Raw genomic sequence first — 19,313 nt, 5'->3', positions numbered from 1 at the left:
TTCTTTCATTTTTTTATAGTTTCTCAACAAGTTTGTGGTTTGTTAACAGGAAAAAAAAGACATGTTATCAAAATGTTTCTTGTTTTGCATTCAGCAGGAACATAGGTTTGTTTCTATTTTTGTGTTGTGTTTTTTTTTCTTTTTTTCTAAAAAGAGCTCTCATGATAAGAAGAAGCATCAATGGGGACATTTCATTGTGCTCATATAGTAAGTCAGAACGGTCACAGAAGCTTCCACTGCGTTATCAGTTCAAACAGTGTATAGAAACTCCATTCGGGTTAATGCGCTATGACACTGAAACCCAAAGTGTTTGTTTCTCCTGAACCTCTCGATTGGTTGCTGCTGGCGCACGCATCAAGGGGGTGTTGTCGTTGTCAGCTCTTTCATTCTTCAGAACTCTTTTCTCACTGCTAGAGCTCAGCTTGCAAGTGGTCTTTATTCTGATTTATAAATAATTCCTTATTTTATAAAGCAGATACTCTGACAATGTTTCCTCCTGAATACTCAGGAGACTCTGGCCTATCATCTCCTTCAGGTGTGGTGACTGGAGGTGTCGGGATGCTAATTATTGCTGTAGTGACGTAAGGCTGCTCACAGTTTAGTTTAACACACTCTTCCACTTTGGCATTTAAGCTGGATCGGCTGGAGGAAGAAACAAAAATCCATGAAGAAAGAAAGTCCATGTTACCAAAAATGTGCCAGATTCCACTACCTCAGCTGGTCATCTTCATGCTGTTACGTTAGAGGGCTCAGAGGCTCGGTGCCAAGTAGCACAGTCATTTCTCGACCCTGAAGGCTTGCAGTGGTAGCCAGCCCCCTGTGCACTCTCTAACCTTCGCACTATGTGCCCCTGCAGCCAATGCTCCTGCGGCTGTGCCAGTGGGCAGTCCCCCTCTCTCCCTTCCTTCCAACAGTATTTCTAAAAGGGTCCGAGTTCAACATCTAAATGTTTCTGAGCAGGGAAGGTGTTTGAGCTGTTCACTGGAGAAAGCAAGCTTACAATAGTCAAGGGACATGTTATGTAGAAAAGTAGAAAGTAAGGGATAGTTCCAGTCTCTGACTGACTTCTATGACATGATATATATATTATATATATATATATATTTTAAGAACTCTTTGTATGTTGTGTATCCTCAACAGTAAGACACAGTGTTGTATGCACTGACTGAGGTTGAGTTAATGTGCCCATGGACTTGCTGTATCTTAGCTCTATGAGGGCATAGAGCAGTGCCTCAGCATTATGAGAAACTTCTAAAACTCAAGCTCTGTTGAGGTGAGACTGGGTGCTATGTTTTGTGCTTGGGCTTTTAGCTTTCTTTCAGCTTTTTAGTTTGTTTTTAGCAGAAAGTTTGTGCTTTGTGTTTTTATGTACTCTATGACTGGAAGTATGGTGTGGGGAAGTCCTCTAGCAGAGGAACAATGGATCCAGGCAGAATACTTCCTGAAAATCTAAGACATAGATTGCAGCTTTGTGCTGGCCAAGAGGTCCCATTGCACAACAGCTGAAAAACTTCAGCAGCAACAAGCTGCTGAATCGTTCATGGAAGTGAAATCCAAACTTAATAACTATTCACAGTAAGCTACTCAAAATGTCACTTAACAGGACTGAATCTCTATAGCAACTAGTGCTGAAAATGCTTCTTTTTTAATGAAGACATATTTGAGTTCAATGGAAAACATTTTTGAGTCTCCTGAGATCTTTGCTATATTTTCAGAGGTGGTGCTCAGATATACCTGAAAGCCAAATGGTTTGCTTGTGAGAGTACCAAGATGTTCAGTACATTACAGCCTCTTGAATTGCACTTTCTTCACTTTTTTAATAACTCCTCAAACCAGGAAATATATTTTTCTCATCTATTTCATATTTTTATATAGAAGAGTCTTTTTTATGACTAGAGAACTTAGGACTCTGGGAATCTAGTTTTATTTCCCTTTTCTGTGAAAATATGAGGAAATCTCATTCTGCCTCTGTTTCTGAACCAAGTTAATAGAAATAGCAGCAACAGAACTTTCTTCCATTTTGCTCATCTTGTACATCTGAATTGCATATCTCTCTACTGCTGGCTTTCTCTTATAATATGTTCATCATGGCCTGTAATGGTTGGGCCTCTGTTTAGTTTGGAATCCCTGGAAGCTATTCTCTGTAAATAATGCACAATAGTTTGTGGGGAGGACAGGAGAGGGCAAAGAAGAGGGACAGAGAGAGAGGATTCTATTAGCTCAGATTAAACTTGGAGCAAATTAAGTGACATTTACAAGTGGAGGATGTTTCAGTACCAGTGTACATTTTTGGATGACTGTTTTACTTTGACCTGTAGCTTCACAACCTACCTGTGGAGGCCACAAAACATCTACATCTCTTCTCTAACAAACAGTGGTGGGTCAGCTCTTGGGGTACCGATGCATATAAAGTACCTGTTAGACAGAGGTGTTCTCTCCACACATCGGATCTGGATGGTGCTGAGCTCTTGTACGCTGCCTTGACGGCTACCAGTGATGGTGGTGTTTGGGATGCGATAAGTCTTTTTATGTCTTCGTGAGCAGCAAGTGCTAGTAATGCCTTGTTGAGATGAGAGAGAGGGGCTGTGGCTTGGGGGTCTATTGACTGTAGAAACCTCCATGCAGCTCTCTTCATAGACTTGTTCATCCACAAACTCGTGATTCTAGTCCAGAGGAATCCAACACAGGGACAAAGCACACACACAAAGATAATTAAAGTGAACTTATTAATAATGGTTGTTTAAAGGCTTAAACTGACACTGTTGAATAGACTGGGAAAGTTAGACAGCTTAGTCTTGATTATAGTGTTTAGGCCGTGTTAGCCTGGGTTGAATACCAATAAAAATGTAAAAACAGGAACAAAACTCTCAGACTGCTAGCTCTAAATATGAAAAAATTAATCCAAATTCTTTTGTAAAATATCACATGATTATAATGTAGGTTGCATTATGAATATCTATAATTTACAAAGAGCCACAAAATAGACCATTATGATTATTAATAAAAATGTAAGCGGGGCTTATGTAAATGCACTAAATATCATTTGGAAATAAATAACAATTACTATATTAAATTATAATCAAATAAAACTCATGTATACTTTTCAGATGAATTTATAAAGCTTTATTTTGAATTACATGTTAGAAATCAGGATTTGAAATAGTACCTGTCAAGGTATGTATCTGTTTAAAAGAAAATGATTTAATTAAACAGATCAGGAGTTATTTAAAAATCTCCAAAAAGATCCTAATATGTTTTGTAATTATGATCAATATATCAAAATCAGATTAGAAAACAGCCTTTAATTAAATGAAATGGCAATCTTTGCTTAAACTCGGCACAGATGATAATCTTACAGGGTTATCATAGAACTGAATCAAAATTACAGCCAATGGCCAGTTTATTTTAACTCAGTATATGATTAGGGAGCTCTTCACACATAGTCATGATTTCCACAATTTCTTTGTATGCTAAGAAGTGTGAAATAGTAGTGTGGCTTATAGTAAAAAGAACAAATAAAGAATATTTACAGTAATTATAAAGTAGCCACCCAGATGTCCCGCAGAGACTAAAATGTTTATGTATTATTTGAGAAAGCCTCCTTTTAAAAAATCTCTCCAGTTACTGCTGGAATCACTGTGCGTACCCTGAAAATGGTAAAAGAAGCATGCTCTGGGTAGTTTTACAATCTTCACAGTCATATTCACTTCAAGTTTTTTGCATTTGCTTCAATGCCTGCTGCATTTTCACATATTAGAATACGGGAAACTAGTTTTCTCACCTAAAGAACGATATATTAATGGAAAGGTCGTGTAGCTGTTAGTAGGTGTTGTATGTGCATGTTCATGTTTTCCAGGAGAATTATGATGCAAATATCAAATCTGTGAGCAAAGTAAATAGTCACAATTGTAGCCAAATGTTTGCTAGAAATTGAAATACCTTCACAGGCTTATTATTATTTTCATTTCTTCTGTTCTCCTTTGCTCAGACATAATTTTGTGTGGAACTGAGCAGTGTTGAAGAATGCTGATGTCAAGTGATATGGAAAGAAAGAACTTGCTTGAAAATTCACTTTTTATAAGGTGTATGTCAGACATAAAACAAGATTCAAAATGTGTTCACACAGTGGACATAAAATTCAGAGAGAAAAATGACATAATAGCTATCTTTAGATTATATTCAATGGCTTCTAGCATGTTTGCCAAGAGCTCTGTTAGTTTTCTGATTGAAAGTAATTTTGTGCTTCCTAAAACTATTATGGAGCAACCAACAAGAATTCAATTAGCAGCATACATTAAAGAGGGTTGTTGAGTGAACTTTTAAAATAGACTGGAAACATTTTGAAACAATATAGTAGCTCAAATTAAAATATTGGACTGTATTTATTAATTAACTGTGCCTATATCAACTAAAATTATCCTGTAAAATATAAATTTTGGTGTAATTATTTTCATTATTAATGTAACTTTCACAGAATTCCATCTGTGGCCTGCACTGTATTTCTTAGAGAAGAAGAGATCTTATCCTACAGATTTTAAATTACTTGACAAGATGAAAAACACTTTTGGCTGATGCTCACACAAAATGATATTTCAAAAGATGAAGGAAGGAAGAAGCCATATCACTTGTGTTACTATCACAGGAACCAGCAACTTGCCAGATCCCACAAGCTGGGGAGGACCCACAAAATTTCGAATTCCTGCTTAAATGTTTGGAATGCATGGTCTGACCAAGCAGTTGCAACCAGAATACAACTTGGAGCCCCTATGTACATTTTTGTGTTCATGTGTTGTATGGACACCAGTGTCAGAAGTAGGACCCAACAGCCAAGAAAAACAGGAATTAGATTATATGCAAATTTAGGAAATAAGATAATACTTGCTTTATAGACTTTGTTGTTGTTGTTATTAAAACAGAACTGTTTGAAAAAGAGAAAAAGAAAAGGCTTACATATTCCACCACTATGATTAGAGGAAATGTGAAAGTTTTAGGGTTGAATCCATCTTCCACCAAATGACTAGAATTTTTTCTATGGTTTCTATGAGAGTTTGACAAGACCTATGGCTACTACTAGGGTTTTAGAATATGTTTGTAATCAACTGTGGAACAATTTCAGGCAAATTGCTATTACAGGGTTCTAGTACAAAAAGTCTCGAAAGTATTCCTAAAGTACCCAGTTTGATTTTTGACAAAGTAACTACATTATACTGTGAATAGGAAGCAAGACATTTTGTGCTACAACACATTAGATCATAAATGAATATTCCAAAAGTCAGCATGAAGGCAACGTAAGTACCTGTGAGGTGACACATCAATATCTAAATGACATAGGAACTGGGCCATTTTGCTTAAAAGCAAATGCTGTCAAAATGAAAATAGTAAATTATACATATACCTACATTGTATTTTAATTTAGTAATGTCTGTAGGGGGAAAAATTTTTCATCTCTTCAAGCAGTAGCAGTAAGACTTCTGCAATGACCTTCTCTATCATGTATAACAGAAGCATTACCAAGTCTTTTAATCAAAATCTAAAACTAGAATATAAAAATACAACAAAATAGCAAGTTCTGCTATGTACTCAAAAGTTAAAGAGAAGTTACAGAACAGGTTTTTCACTGAGGTGCAATTTTTAACCTTTGGCAGCTATCTAAGTGTTTAAATGTTGATTTCAAGGAGGGATTGACACAGTATTGGAGTAGAACTGGGGAAGGAAGCCATGAAGTAACTGGAACCTTTGATTTGGCATCTAAGAATAAAATACTTGATTCTCTGTTTCACAGTTCTAAAACTGCCATGAGTATTAAGGGATGGATAGGAGAAGTTTATTATCAGTTGTTAGATTTCCAGATGTTGTTGAGATAATATACAGGAGGGGATTCAGCTAACATTCTCTGCTGTTAAACATTAGCAGTAAGGGCTTCTACATCTGAGCTAACTGCCCAAAGCTCCCTGTGTAGTCAGAAATAGGCACTTTTAAGATGCAGATAAATTTAGATCTAAAGGAGATTCCAGAACACATCAGGGAATCTACATCTGAGCCAGCAGTCTAGACATTGTAGGTGTTCGTATCTGGTCAGTTGTGTCCTATTGAGAAACTCTGTGTTTTTTTTTTTTCTTTCAGTAATTCCTTATGCATAAAAATGGATAAAATTATGAAGTTACCTCATAATCCAGATATTCAGCACCTACTAATGTAGCATCAAGGTTTTATACCATTTGTCGAGAAATGCCATGGTAAGGTGCATACTGATGGCCACTATCATATAATTTTTTAGATGTACCCGGAACCTATAAAACTAGATGTAAATTTGTAAATGGCAGTTTAATAGATGTTGACCAACTTACCTACAATATAGGGTATATTCTACATGGCAATATAACCCCTCAAAAGCATAAAAAAAAGGAGATAATTTTAGTATGCCCATTTCCTAAATCTATAAAGATTAAATTCAACATAACTAGTCTTTATGTTTTTAACTTTCTTAGGAAATGATAAAAGAGGAAAAAATGTAAAATTAGGGATCATTAGTGTTATTGTTGTGACATTATCTGTCCAGAATTATACTATTGGTGAACATGGCATTTTAATTATTACTGAATCATAACTTTGCTATAATTTACTATCCTTCATAGCTATGTAATTATCCAGGTATTTACCAAGGAAAAAGGCAGAGCACACATGATAAGTAGTCCTTTTGATTAATGGGGAGTTTCAAATCTAGATAAGTGTGTTTGGACTGTTACGAATTATGTCACTGATTTCTACAGGGATGTCAGTGTCTAAACTGAAGCCAAAAAACTTTGAAGCTTTGCACCTGCATATGGATTAAATGGTTGAAGTTTCAAAATAAGATGCCCAGGGATCCTCTCTTGCAGTTACTTTGGTCAGAATCATGCTCATGCCACAGGAAAGACCTCCCCCCATATAAATGCCCAGCATTTGCTCAGGCAAAAGCTTGCTTTGACTGCAGAGTTTTGAATGTGTAAGGACTACAAATTGTGCCTCTAAGCTGTACTGCAGAAAAATGCAAAAGATCTGTTACGCAGCGTATGAAAAACCATACTGAAGGTCACATCCGCAGCTGAGCTATACTCATGTCATTTCACTGATGCCAGTATCTTTCACCCTAAATGAGGCACTCATCCAGGATCTCTCTCTGCTATTTACTTGCAGTGTATATAACATTTTGAAATAAGATAAAATACATTTTCTTCCTAGCTAATGTCTGTCATATAAAGGTTTATTAATTAGAAGAAATACTGAAAACATTCAGAATTAGACTGATGTTAGAAGTGTTTTCCCATAAATTCCATTTTCTTACCGTGGTTTTTTCCAGGCAGTGAAGCAGGTGGTGGTGCTGTGTTTCAAAGGAAGAGCCAGATTTGCTAACAAAGGCCTGTTCTTCTTCACTGGAGGACTGTTAATACATACAACTGTATTATTCTCATTTCTGAACAAGAGGGCTCTTATCCAAATATTTGATCAGAACTAATCTGGATTGTATACTGTAGCATAACTGCAATGCTTCATCTACATGGTATAACCCAAATTAGCTTGGACATGATTACTCTTTTGCTTGTTCGTTTTTTAATCAAAATATTTTCTATCCTTCCCTTGCACTCCTTTTAAATGTTTCCTTCTTAGGTCTTTTGTGTATAGACAGATTAGCACAATTCGTAAATGCAATTAACATGTAAACTTTGAATGTTCAATCAATGCATACTTTATGTTATCATAAATATAAGTGACAGTAAAATACTTTTTTCCTGAGAATGTGCCTCATTTGAAGGAAATTAAACATAGCTGCTTTCCTGGGATCGTTTCACAGTGCTGAAGAATTTGAGGTATTGCTGCTTACTCAAAAATTCGTGTCAGTGATCCCAATCTGCTGAGTTAGGAAAGTGTACAGCAGATGCTACTGACACAGAATGAAGAATTAAGTAGAAAGTGTCCACTGTTTATTAATTGCTTTCATAATTGTTCACTAGAAAGCAGCAAACTAAATAAGAGAGAAAGTGGGAGAATAGGGAAGATTATCATTCAGCTTTGGGATATTTGAAATCTGCATGGCAATTAAGCTATTTGGTATCTCTTTAGTTCAAGGATTTGAATTCTTTCAAGCGGAGGAGGAGATGAGTGTTCTGACTATCAGGCTTTTATGCTAAACTGGACAGCCACTTCCTCCTCTTCTGGCTATATGTTAAAGTGTTAAGCTTTTTAACACTTTTTAAACAGAAAGGGCATAGAGGAATGGAAGCCTCCCTGTATTCCTCAGGGAATTGCCTAAATCCCAGAAAGTGGTAGGGATTAAGAAACACTGTTTCTTCAGTCCTCCCCCCTGGCTAGCTCTGAGTGGCTATGATGCTGTCTCCAGGCATCTTGCGGAGCCGTGGGGTTGTTGGGGATCCCATTCCCAGCCTCAGGCTCCCAACTCTGCATCCTGGGATGCTCGGCAGGGGGAAGGTGCCAGGGATTCGCCTCAGGTGACATTAGGTATCTATGATGTAGACACCCATGTTTGAAGTAATCACTGAAATTCTCTTCAGAGAAAAATAGGCACTTTCCAGGGAACATTCTCATTCTGCAACATCTGCCCATGTGAATGGAACTCTGGAGTTACCTCTTTCCCCTGCTGGTGATGAAGAGAGGGTACCCAGATTCTGTCACCCACATTTTAGCTGTCTGAAACCAAATGAGATGAATCCCGCTTATGTCCATAAGAGGCAAACACTGTGCCCTGTCTTAATGAAGTCTTTTATGGGATCTGCCCCTAAAAATGTGGATTATATTTGAATCCAGCATTTCTATCTAGCCATTTCTTTCATTTTTTATACCCTGTCATCAATATTCATAAGCTTTCTTTAAAAATAATAATTGTCCAATTTGTTCTTCCTTAATGTACATCTGAAGATAACATTGCCTAAAAACCCAAGTTGACTTGTCCTGGTGATAAATAGAATAAACTACTGCTGGGCTATTATTAAGCTGTTACTCTGGAGGTGGAATATATAAAAACATTACCTGCTGCAACTGGTTACTCAGTAAGCCATTTCGTTTGCTCTGCATGTAGGCATTAGCACTCCCACTCTTTGCTGCACGAATTCGAGCAAGTCTGGCTTTCTGTGTAAAGGAGACAAAAAGGAATAATGTCACTTGTACTTATATCCGTTATGCTGTTTATCTGAAACAGCTATTTGAAATCAGCCGCTTATGAATACTGATGTCATAATCACTGAAAGGATAAAATGTATTAAATCGTCCTCTAGGTGGAGCAAATCACAATTATTTTTCCATTTAAAATACAAATGACATTGAAGTTTTTATTTGTTTGCATCAACTAGTAAGAACAATGATTTTGGAGAAGGGATTACAGATTGGCATGGAAGTGCCTCTTTTCTTTGTGTGGCTGCAATTGTGTTGTTCCTTGTGCCTTATGGGTCAGGAACATGGCTTCCATCTCAACTGCTCCTGCAGTGAAAATCCCTTTAAAGAAGAAAAATGGAACAAAAAACATAATATTTCAACTGCTGTGAGCTTCCAAGGTTTCTCAGAGCATTCTGATTGTTTGTATAAGAGAGTGTGATAGCTGTTTGCACACTGACTGCAGTCTAAATTTCTGAACGCCTGCCAGGCCTTTTAAAAGCCTCTTCATGTCTGCTTGCATAATTAGAATTAATACTTGTCACCATTGGTCATAATCTGACCAAAATCTGATTTTTTGGAGACTATAGGCATCAAATTGCTGAGAGAGCTGGAGATAAGATTAGAGATTTCTCAGGTGAGGTTTCTTGTTTGCGTAGGTGGCTTCCATCCCAGAGGAGAGGGTGGCTTGTAAGTGAAGGATGTTTTGAATTCCTGCTTTCTGTAGAACAGTTAGAAGCCAACATCACAGTAGAATATGAAGGAAAAAACCTCTCTAGACCAATGTTATGGAAAACAGAAACATTTATAGGATTTCTAGAATGGCATCCTGGTTTAAGTAACTTTTGTGGCTGGTTCCTTATATGTCAGAGAGAGTCTGTCTTCACAGCTAGCTTTATGATTCTGAAAGCCAAGTGCAAAGCAGCAACTGGAGTTGAATGACTGCTGCTGAAGCACAAAAGGAGACAAATGTGAAGAACTTGAAAAAATGAGTCTGATTTATTAATAGGGATTTCATATCTGATAATTACCCAGTTGATATTTTCAGAAAATGGAGGCAGCATGTTCCCCCCCCCCCCTCCCCAATTTCTGTGGCATTAAATGTCATTATGGAATGACTGAGAATCCCTGAGCACTTACAGAGAGAAGCAGCCTGGTTATTGCAGCCGCCAAATCTCCTTTCTGGCATGATTAATAATTAACTGACTCTGAGGAATGACTCAACACCACGCTTCTTTGCACTCACAGCCTCAGACTTGCAAAAGAGTCTTCTCAACAGTGAGCCAAGAAATTCATGACAGTTAAAAGCAAACATGGATAGAATCTGGCCTATATGTCATGTATTTATTATCATTTAATTGTTCCAAAAGAAGATAGGACAATGCTGTGCATGTTTGCATCGCTGAGTCAAAAAGCTCATGAGAGCTTTTTGAGTTGCCTCATTTTTTTGCTGTATCAGCCGTATTAGAACAACATTTTGGTTTCCTGTCTTCCTCAGTGTACATAGCCTTTCTAGCTAGAACTGTAAAATAACTGATTGTAGTGGTAAGGAATGAAGTGTCCTAGTTGTTGTCTGGATCACCTGTACTACGCATTTGCACAGCTAAATTCCTGTTTTCTCCTTCCTCCTGTTACCACTGAAACAACAACTACAGCCTCCCTACTTTGTCACCCTCCTCTCATGGGGACCCTAGAGACTGGATTGGGAATAAATGGCTCTTTCAGTCATGGCTCTTTCTCTGATTACCCCCAGCTGAACAGTGCCCAGGCAGTCTCGCATCCTGCAGTGAGCTACCCAGTGCAATCTGCAGAAAGGGGGTCCCGCAGAGCCGATGAGAGTTCGAAATAGTTAACAGCTCCTAGTCCCAGGCCCACAAATGCTCCTTAATGGGAGCATCTGGGGCCAATGGAATGGTTAGGGCCAAGTCCTCAAAACTGGCAATTAAAAATTCCCTCAGGCAGGAAGAAAACACACTATTTTCAATGTGGAAGTGTTCAGTTGCAACACTAGTATGATGGGATGAAGGTTGAGAGAAGAGCTTTACCAGTACCACAGAATTCAGTCATGAGACAAAATATGTACACTGGGTTAAGTTTATAAATATGTTAAAGATCTCTCTTGACAATGCTGATTAGCATTAGAAACTCAAGATGCTTTGGAGATGCTGTTGAAGGAGGCAATAGAGTGTCCCATAAATAACTGACTTCAGTCACAAAAATTTCTTTAGCTCTGGTGCTTTTTAGTGTTCTCTTTATATAGGGAAATTCATTAAATTTAATGAACAAACATTTTACATACATTAGCTATGCTTTTTCTTTTAGCCATTCATACTTATTTTCTCTTTTAATGACAGAAGTAGTAATTACTGTGCAGCACAATTTAATAAATATAAATATATAACAGTTCATCAGACTATCTTAATTGATGTGCTACAACAGTATAATATTAAGTTGTACTTTGCACCTGAAGATCTCAAATTGCTTTGTGAATTTGAATTTATTGAGTCTTAGAAAGCTTTTGTGAGGTAGAAACTAATAGCTTACATCTTTCTAGCTGGGACTCATTAAGATGGCCAGAATTTACATCATTTACTGAAGGGAAGACAATAAATCTATTACCAAGACAGGAACCAGATATTGTGGCTTCTGTGCTTATACTTCAGCTTCCAGAAAATACTTCTGAAATTGGACCTATTCACAAATCTGTTACAGTGATAAGATTCTTTTTCAGTGCTTTTACCTGATTTAAATTGGAATCTATAATGTAAGTTGTCCAGAGATTCCTCACATTTCCTGTAAAGGAATCATTAAAAGCTTATGTATGTCAGCTACAAGATTTTAAGGGCTGTGCACTAGGGATCAAATTCCCATGAAGGACACCAAAATGATGTGAGGACATCAGAAACACTGTGATTACAGAAGAACTGTATCTTCCTTTTGTCTGTGAACTGCATTTTCTGTCATGTACAACAGAAGGGGAGATAACTGCTCCTTTCAATCAATACAAGTCATTCCAAACTGTCTCTTTCATGTGATATCCTGCAGAAAAAGAAAGGATTATATTCTTCTGCAGTAGGTTATCTTCTTTGCTCTAAGTCATTGGATGTTTATAAAACCTTGATTTCTATAATTTTTACTGCTACTAGGACAAAACCAACACAGTTGAAATAAAGTTCTTTTAGTTATCCTGATGAAATTCCACCATGATCATCACATCTGAAACTTTCTAAAGAAACTGATGATCAGTTCCAATTCTTACAGCATCTCTTGTATTTGCACTGCACTTCTCTTTCAAATGCTTCACTTTTTTTTTTTCTAACTTCAAATTTTACAAGTTAGAAGTGGAGCCTTGTCTATGATAGCAGGTTGTGACAGCACAAATAATGCTCATATTCATATTAGATCATGATAAAAACCTTACCAAGGGAAACCACTGGTGATCAGCAACTACTAGCTCTATCAGGTTTAAAAAGAAGCACATTTATTTTCACAAGGTTTTAAATAGTGAAAAACATAGCACCAGGGGACATTTACACCATCTAACTTTCAGCACTCAAGATCCCCTCAGCTGTCTGGCTGTGGTAAGAGAGAGGTTTCTTCAAAAACTCTTCAGGGCAAAGCTTAGTGAGCTTCCAGGAATCAGTTTTGGCAAGAGCCTCTCTTCAATTTGCTATGCAAGAAGCCTAGGTAGTCTGCCCTTCCAAATTAGTACCTAGGTAGCCCCTGTTGACTCCCTTTTGCTGCTGCTCCCCAGACTACTTAACTGTCTTCCTATGAAGCTGAAAAAGTGCTAATTACTTACCTTATGTTTGTTATTTGTTTTCGTGATCTTCTAAAATTAAAAGATAAAAATTCTTTCACAGTCATTGTGTGACTCCTAGAGCCATAGCCAAAATGGTCTGAATATTAGTCACATTGTGTTTACATTGGTTTTATTTGGTCTTGCATAAGTTCATCCTATATATTTACTTTCAAGCGAAAAATCACTCCCACATTTCATGCTCTGTTCTGCTAATTTTCAGTAATTGCGAATAATTGACTTTAGATTAGCTGACAATAATTTATAAGATGCCATCTTGCAGTGGAGAAGAAAGTGCTGTTTACTTTGAACATTAATGGATGTGGAATTAAATAAAGTTCATATTGCCTTTTTTCATAATATATTCACATTATTACTTTGCAAACACAAATTTTACATGCTTTTGTGCTAGATTCAAAAATCTTGGCCAGATTCTTCTGTTAGTTACGTTTTTGCAATCCCACTGAGCTCAATATCCTATTTAGTTTAAAGAAGTTATATTATCCAGTATGGTACCTTATTGCAAATGCTCAGCTTTGGATTGCTAGGTGCTGTTAAGCAGTTGTTGTTGCAATTTATCCCAGAGCTATTTGTGTTTGAACAGTAACTAGTCATTTGTAACCTAGGCCAATCTTCAGGATATATTTTGCTATATAAAGGTAAAAGATCATAATCACATGAAAGATCAATTTTCTGTATTAAGTCAGCTTTTGGAGCTGATTGATAGTTGTTTGGGTGTTCTGTTGAGGCACCATGCAAACTCATTCTAGGGAGATAGTGCTTGGGCAACTAAAATTAAGGTTCCTCCAGTTATCAGGAAATGAACAATAATGGACAGATGGATCTGTGCTTAGGACTTCATGGCTAAGAGGATAGACGACCCCTGTCTCCCAAAGATGCAGAAAAATGGCTGGATGGAAAACAGGGAGGACATCCAGCAAGAGATGCTCCATTCAGAGAGAAGAGGACATATTATCATCATGAAAAGTGTTGCAATATGTGGGATGGAGCTCTGAAGCCATGGTGCTGTTGTGTGACCAGAAACCCATTCCAACTGGGTAGCTATGTATATACGTACGTATGGATGCACGTATATAGCTATGTATATATGTATGTAGCTACCCAACTGGGTAGCTGAGAAAAGCTCCAGAAACAGGTTTCTTCAAAACTGTCTTCTCAGTTGTGGTATATCTGCTTGAGAAAAAATCATAGCAACACTACAGGGCATAATTAATTCTGCCCTGAATGTCAATTTCCATATCTATTTGGGGTGATTTATTTATTGCCAGGATAGGTCAGATCCTTTTACCTTATTGTCTGATAAAAGGGAATGTTCTGATAAGCACAGATGATTTTTCCTGTTCTTTATGTTGAGGTCCACAGACATATTGCAGTATCCCTTTTACAGCAACGTACTTCCATGACTGGAAGCAGGACCTTCTTTTAAAATACATTCAAAATGAGATATATTATAAATAAAAATCTTTCTTCCATCTTCTTCTGAGCATTAACGTGCAGCAGTCTTTTCCCAATGAGAAGCAAAGGATATTGCCTAATCTTGAATGATTGTGCAGAACTTTGTAAATACATATACTGACAGCCATGATGGCCAACAAATTTAATACAAGAGACAATTTTTTTCTGCTGAAAAATATCAGTGCTCCTGAGACTAGATTTCTGTGCTGCACCAAGGGATAACTCTCTTGAGTTTCTTTAGAGCCTTTGTTATTTGTCCTTTTTCATTTCTGAAGACTTCCTTGATTAAATGTATTCATGACATTTTGGTAAAGAAAGTTTTGTGATTCAAATATTCAACTCTTGCAATTGGATGGAAGCCTGTTCTAGCCAACAGAAGTCTGTCTCCTGCAGGAGTTCACGCTGTGCTCCATGGAAGCGTACCTTATCCCAAGCTCATGTTCTTTGGCCTTAGAGGGTAAAAGTAAGGCTAGTGCCTAAGGAAACATTTAGTTTAGAAAAGTGTGTAAAGCTTTATTGTCTTCAAAGAGGCAGGAACTTCAAACTTCAAGGATTTGACCTTATTGCTTGAATATTCTTACAGAACTGCATAGCTAAATATTGCTAAATACGGACTACGCAGTAGCCAAGAAGTCCTTTTTGTTGACTTCTTTTTTAAGTTCATCAGACCTAATCCCTTCACTTCCAAACACTTCATCCTGTCACTCATTTTAGATTGAGATAGAAAATTAGTTTTGCAATAGGAGATGTCTATGGAACAGACACATCCAGTGGTAGGTTAATCAGAACTCAAAGCCATTTCCTCCAAAGCAAGAAGAACATAAACATGGTTACTGCAAATCTTTCATCCTGTTTGCATTGTTCTGAGAAGCAAAGGAAAAGACACCTTGTAAGACTGTCTTCATCACTTCATATTCCAGTTGGTAACATACAATGAGCTCACTGTTTTGAAATGAGAAAAAGTCAGTTATTAGCTCAGTCAGTTTCTATTCAGGAAGAGATTATGCAGAGTATGAGACACTCTGCTGATCCAAATTTTGCAAGGTATTTTTTAGTGTCCATCTCTTTCTTACTGAAAGTGCAAACAGACTTATAGAGTCTTGTTCCACAACATGCAACAAAAGAGGGTTTCTATCTGAATTAAGGCTGGTTCTCTTCTTTGCAGTTATTATGAAAGCTCACACACATTGATTGCTGGGATCAGATAGGTCTATTGTCCGTGACTGGCACAGTACTCTAAGGCCCTGTAAAGAAGCACTGTGTTCTCTCTGATGGATGCTGTTCTTTCATTGTCTGCTGTGATTACATAAACAGAATTGGAAAAGTTCTATACAAAAACAATGTAGTGTAAAAGTAGAGTATTTTCTGAATTTTCCAGTTGCAGGAGGCAGGGAAATACAGCTGGAACTAGTTATCTGCTAATACATGGGACAAAATAAAATGCAAAGGGATATGTGGAACTAGTGGATAGGTAAGATATGATGTCTGGATCGTTGAGGCAACCTCTATTTGACATTAGAATTCTAAGTGTCTCCAACAAGAAAGTCATTACATTTCTGTGATACCACTGATTTTTGTTATGGTCACGTCTCATCTGTCAGCATTCTTCCAAGATGTGGCCATCTTATGAGTGGGAGTACAATATCTTCAGCCTAGGCCTATGACTGAATTTCTTGGCCATGTACCTCTGCTTCTCTTGATTCTAAAATATTCCAGAAATGGTTTCACTCTGTACATTTATTTCATTTAATCTCTATGGAGCAATCTCGTCAAAAAGGTGGCCAGAAAGAAAAATGCTAACATTTTGGAAATCTAATCCTGGTGCTATTGTCTGTAAGAGGCAGACACAGCCTGTGGTGAGCTGTGTGTCCCTTGTCTATGTGTGTGCTCCCCAGCCATAGCCTGCTCGCAGCTAGAGAGCCAGGATCTCTGAGCTCGCAGAGGGATGCATCTTTCCTGGAGTGTATACAGAACCAAAGTTACACTAATGGCAAAGAGAGGCCATGGGACCACAAAAAGATCAAGTGACATGACACCTTGTCATTGGCAATGAATGTTGCATCCCAAGTCTTCTGATTGCCACCAGCAGAGGAAGAGGAGGGAATGCATTATCAGGGGTTCAGGTGCTGGTATAGATTATCTGACCTGTTTCCCATCAGAAGGTTGGGAGAAGTGGACAGGGACTAGTATTTTGGCAGGGATATGGAAATAAAGGTGACTGCCCAGGTTTGGCTGCATCTTTTCTGGCAAATGGTTCTTCCTAGCTTCTCACCTTGCCCAGATGGGGCAGGGAGGGAAACTGTAATGTCACAGGGCTTGTTGATATCCTCCTAGTGAGATGCTCAGTAAGTCAAAGAACCTGGAGAAACAGACTTTTGCTTTTGTCTTTTCCTGATTAAGCTCTTTTTCTGAAGTATTTTAACCAAAGTAGAGCTGAGAAATCAAGGTCCCCAATAATCAGATCTCCTGGAGACTGAACCTGGGAATTAAACACATGGATAAGTGAAACGGACAGTTAAGACAGACGCTAGAAATAATGATTAGATTTTGTTTTTCCTCAGAAAGCTCTGGAGGAAGGAAAGTCTGCCTGAAAAATACAGAAAATACTTTCAGTAGGTGGGACTGCAGCTGTTGTCTGAAAATGCTGGATCTAGTCTAACTGTACAAGTACAATGAAGTACCACCATAATGGAGGTGTACATTTTGATATTAAAAAAAGAACCATTTTTTTCATTAAAACAATATAACATTTGCATCTGAGGCCAAGGCTAGGCATGTAGCATATACATATAAAAGTCTTGTCAAAAAAAAATCATATACACTTTCAGGATACACAGCATATAAAATGTTATCTTTTATCTCTTGCTCAACAACACAGGAAGGGGAAAGAATTAGGAGCTCACCTTTTGTGCCCTGCGCTTGTCTGCTCGTTGGTTCTGGTGGTAGATACGGCTGAAATTGGAGACAATTACCGGAACCGGCAAAGCAATGACTAAAACCCCACTCAGGGAGCATATTGAACCAAAAATCTTGCCAGCTATTGTCTTCGGCACCATGTCACCATACCTGGGTTATAGAAAACAAAACACTAGTAAAGACAAAACTCTTCTGAAGTGTTGAATTTCAAGTTGAACTAACTACACAAAATATTTTACTTGTCTTGCAAATAATACTTTATGTTTATATACATAAATAATACTTTATACACATGTGCACACATATACTGCATGCCGAGTGTTGTGCACACAAACATTTTTAGTTTCAAGCTAATGATGGGTATTCTGTCCATCAGACTGTTAGCATCTTTATTTTACCTGCCCTAGTCTTCTCAGGCTGCCTCTGGCAATAGAGACAGAGAGCGCCTGTGCTAAGGAAAAAATTCACAGAATCACACAGAATCACAGAATGGTTGAGGTTGGAAGATCTGGAGATCATCTAGTCCAAACCCCCTGCTCAAGCAAGATCACCTACAGCACATTGCACAGGATCGCGTCCAGATGGGTTTTGAATATCTCCAGAGAAGGAGACTCCACAACCTCTCTAGGCAACCTGTTCCAGTGCTCTGTCACCCCCACAGTGAAGAAGTATTTCCTCATGTTCAGATGGAACTGTGTTTCAGTTTGTGCCTGTTGCCTCACGTCCTGTCGCTGAGCACCACTGAAAAGAGTCTGGCTCCAAAGACTCCATTCAGAATGTCTCAGTTAAGTCCATGTTCTTTTTGCTCCTTGGAAGAAGTCATCACTTTCCATTGAGTTTAGCAAGATCCTAGGGAGACCACTTGGTAAGTTAGATGTTAAGCTGAATAATCTCTTGTCTCACTAAGTTGATATAATGCTTTAATTTAGGAGAGTAGCACATCACTGGGACAGGACCCGGAGGTAGTGGACTTTCTATCCTTAGAGATTTTCAAGACTTGTCTAGACATGGCTAACCTGACCTAGTGTTGCTGGTAGTCCTTCTATGAGTGGGAAGCCGGACTAGCTGAAATCAAGAGGTCCCCTCCAACCAACTTTTCTATGATTCAATGAACCAAATATTTTTTCACTGAGCTAAAAGAATTCCCCAATAAACTCAAGCCACAAGCAAGCAACCGAATAAATTCTAACTACAAATCCTGGCAGTGCTCAGAATTACCAGAGCTTGAACCTACTACCTTCCTTATGATGTTGGATATTGTTTTGTACAGCTAGTAAGGACACAGTGCTGCTGAGGAGCATATAGAAATATTCCAGTGACAGTCTTTTAAGAGGTATCTGCTCTGCACTCTGTTGACTGCCATACTCTATAGGACAAGTATGTAATTACATACTACAGAGTTTAATAAAAAGTTAAATTACCTTCAAATACCATTCTGTTTTTAGCTTTACTGGATTTTAAATTATTATTAAACATTGATGTATCATGTAATTTTATCTAGTATGCTTGTGAACAGAGAGATGACACATTCTCTGTTGCAAAGAATTTACAAACTATTTAATGATGACACATTCTCTATTGCAAAGAAATTGCAAACTGTTTAATATAAGACCAGGTAAGGAATAAAACTGCAGTGTTTGGAAAGTGATATCATGAAAATAAAACCTGTCTGTTCAGTAGGAATTAGAAAGATAGTAGAGAAGATTGGGGGAATCTTTAAAGCACACATTCTGCACCTTATCCTGAGGAAGGGAACTAAAGAGGCAAGTACATCAGACTACTGAGAAACTATAAGGGGTTAGGCAACACCTTCTAGGAATGAGACGTCAGCCTGTGTCAATAGGAGATTATGTTTCGCCTTGCAGGTGAAGCTGAATTGTATGAGTTTTGTAAGATAAGAGGTATTTGTTTAATGGCAAGATTCAAAAGGTGATCATCCAGGCAGAAATAATAAAGATGACCAAGTCTTAGACTATTG

General features: G+C 37.7%; 1 protein-coding gene across 1 annotated transcript in view; it reads right to left on the bottom strand.

Moving 5' to 3' along the window:
• Positions 1 to 464: 464 nt before the first annotated feature.
• The window catches only part of KCND2 (potassium voltage-gated channel subfamily D member 2), a 293,899-nt gene continuing 275,050 nt past the window's right edge, over positions 465 to 19,313 (bottom strand). The window contains exons 3-7 of the mRNA XM_013956488.2: positions 17,323 to 17,485; positions 9,025 to 9,123; positions 7,325 to 7,420; positions 2,416 to 2,663; positions 465 to 642 (exon numbers count right to left, since the gene is read on the bottom strand). Of these exons, the coding sequence (XP_013811942.1) occupies positions 465 to 642; positions 2,416 to 2,663; positions 7,325 to 7,420; positions 9,025 to 9,123; positions 17,323 to 17,485 (784 nt within the window). The remainder of the gene's footprint in view (positions 643 to 2,415; positions 2,664 to 7,324; positions 7,421 to 9,024; positions 9,124 to 17,322; positions 17,486 to 19,313) is intronic.

This window comes from Apteryx mantelli, chromosome 1 (assembly GCF_036417845.1).
Source record: "Apteryx mantelli isolate bAptMan1 chromosome 1, bAptMan1.hap1, whole genome shotgun sequence".
NCBI classification, from domain to species: Eukaryota; Metazoa; Chordata; class Aves; order Apterygiformes; family Apterygidae; genus Apteryx; species Apteryx mantelli.
This window is presented reverse-complemented; position numbering and strand designations above follow the sequence as displayed.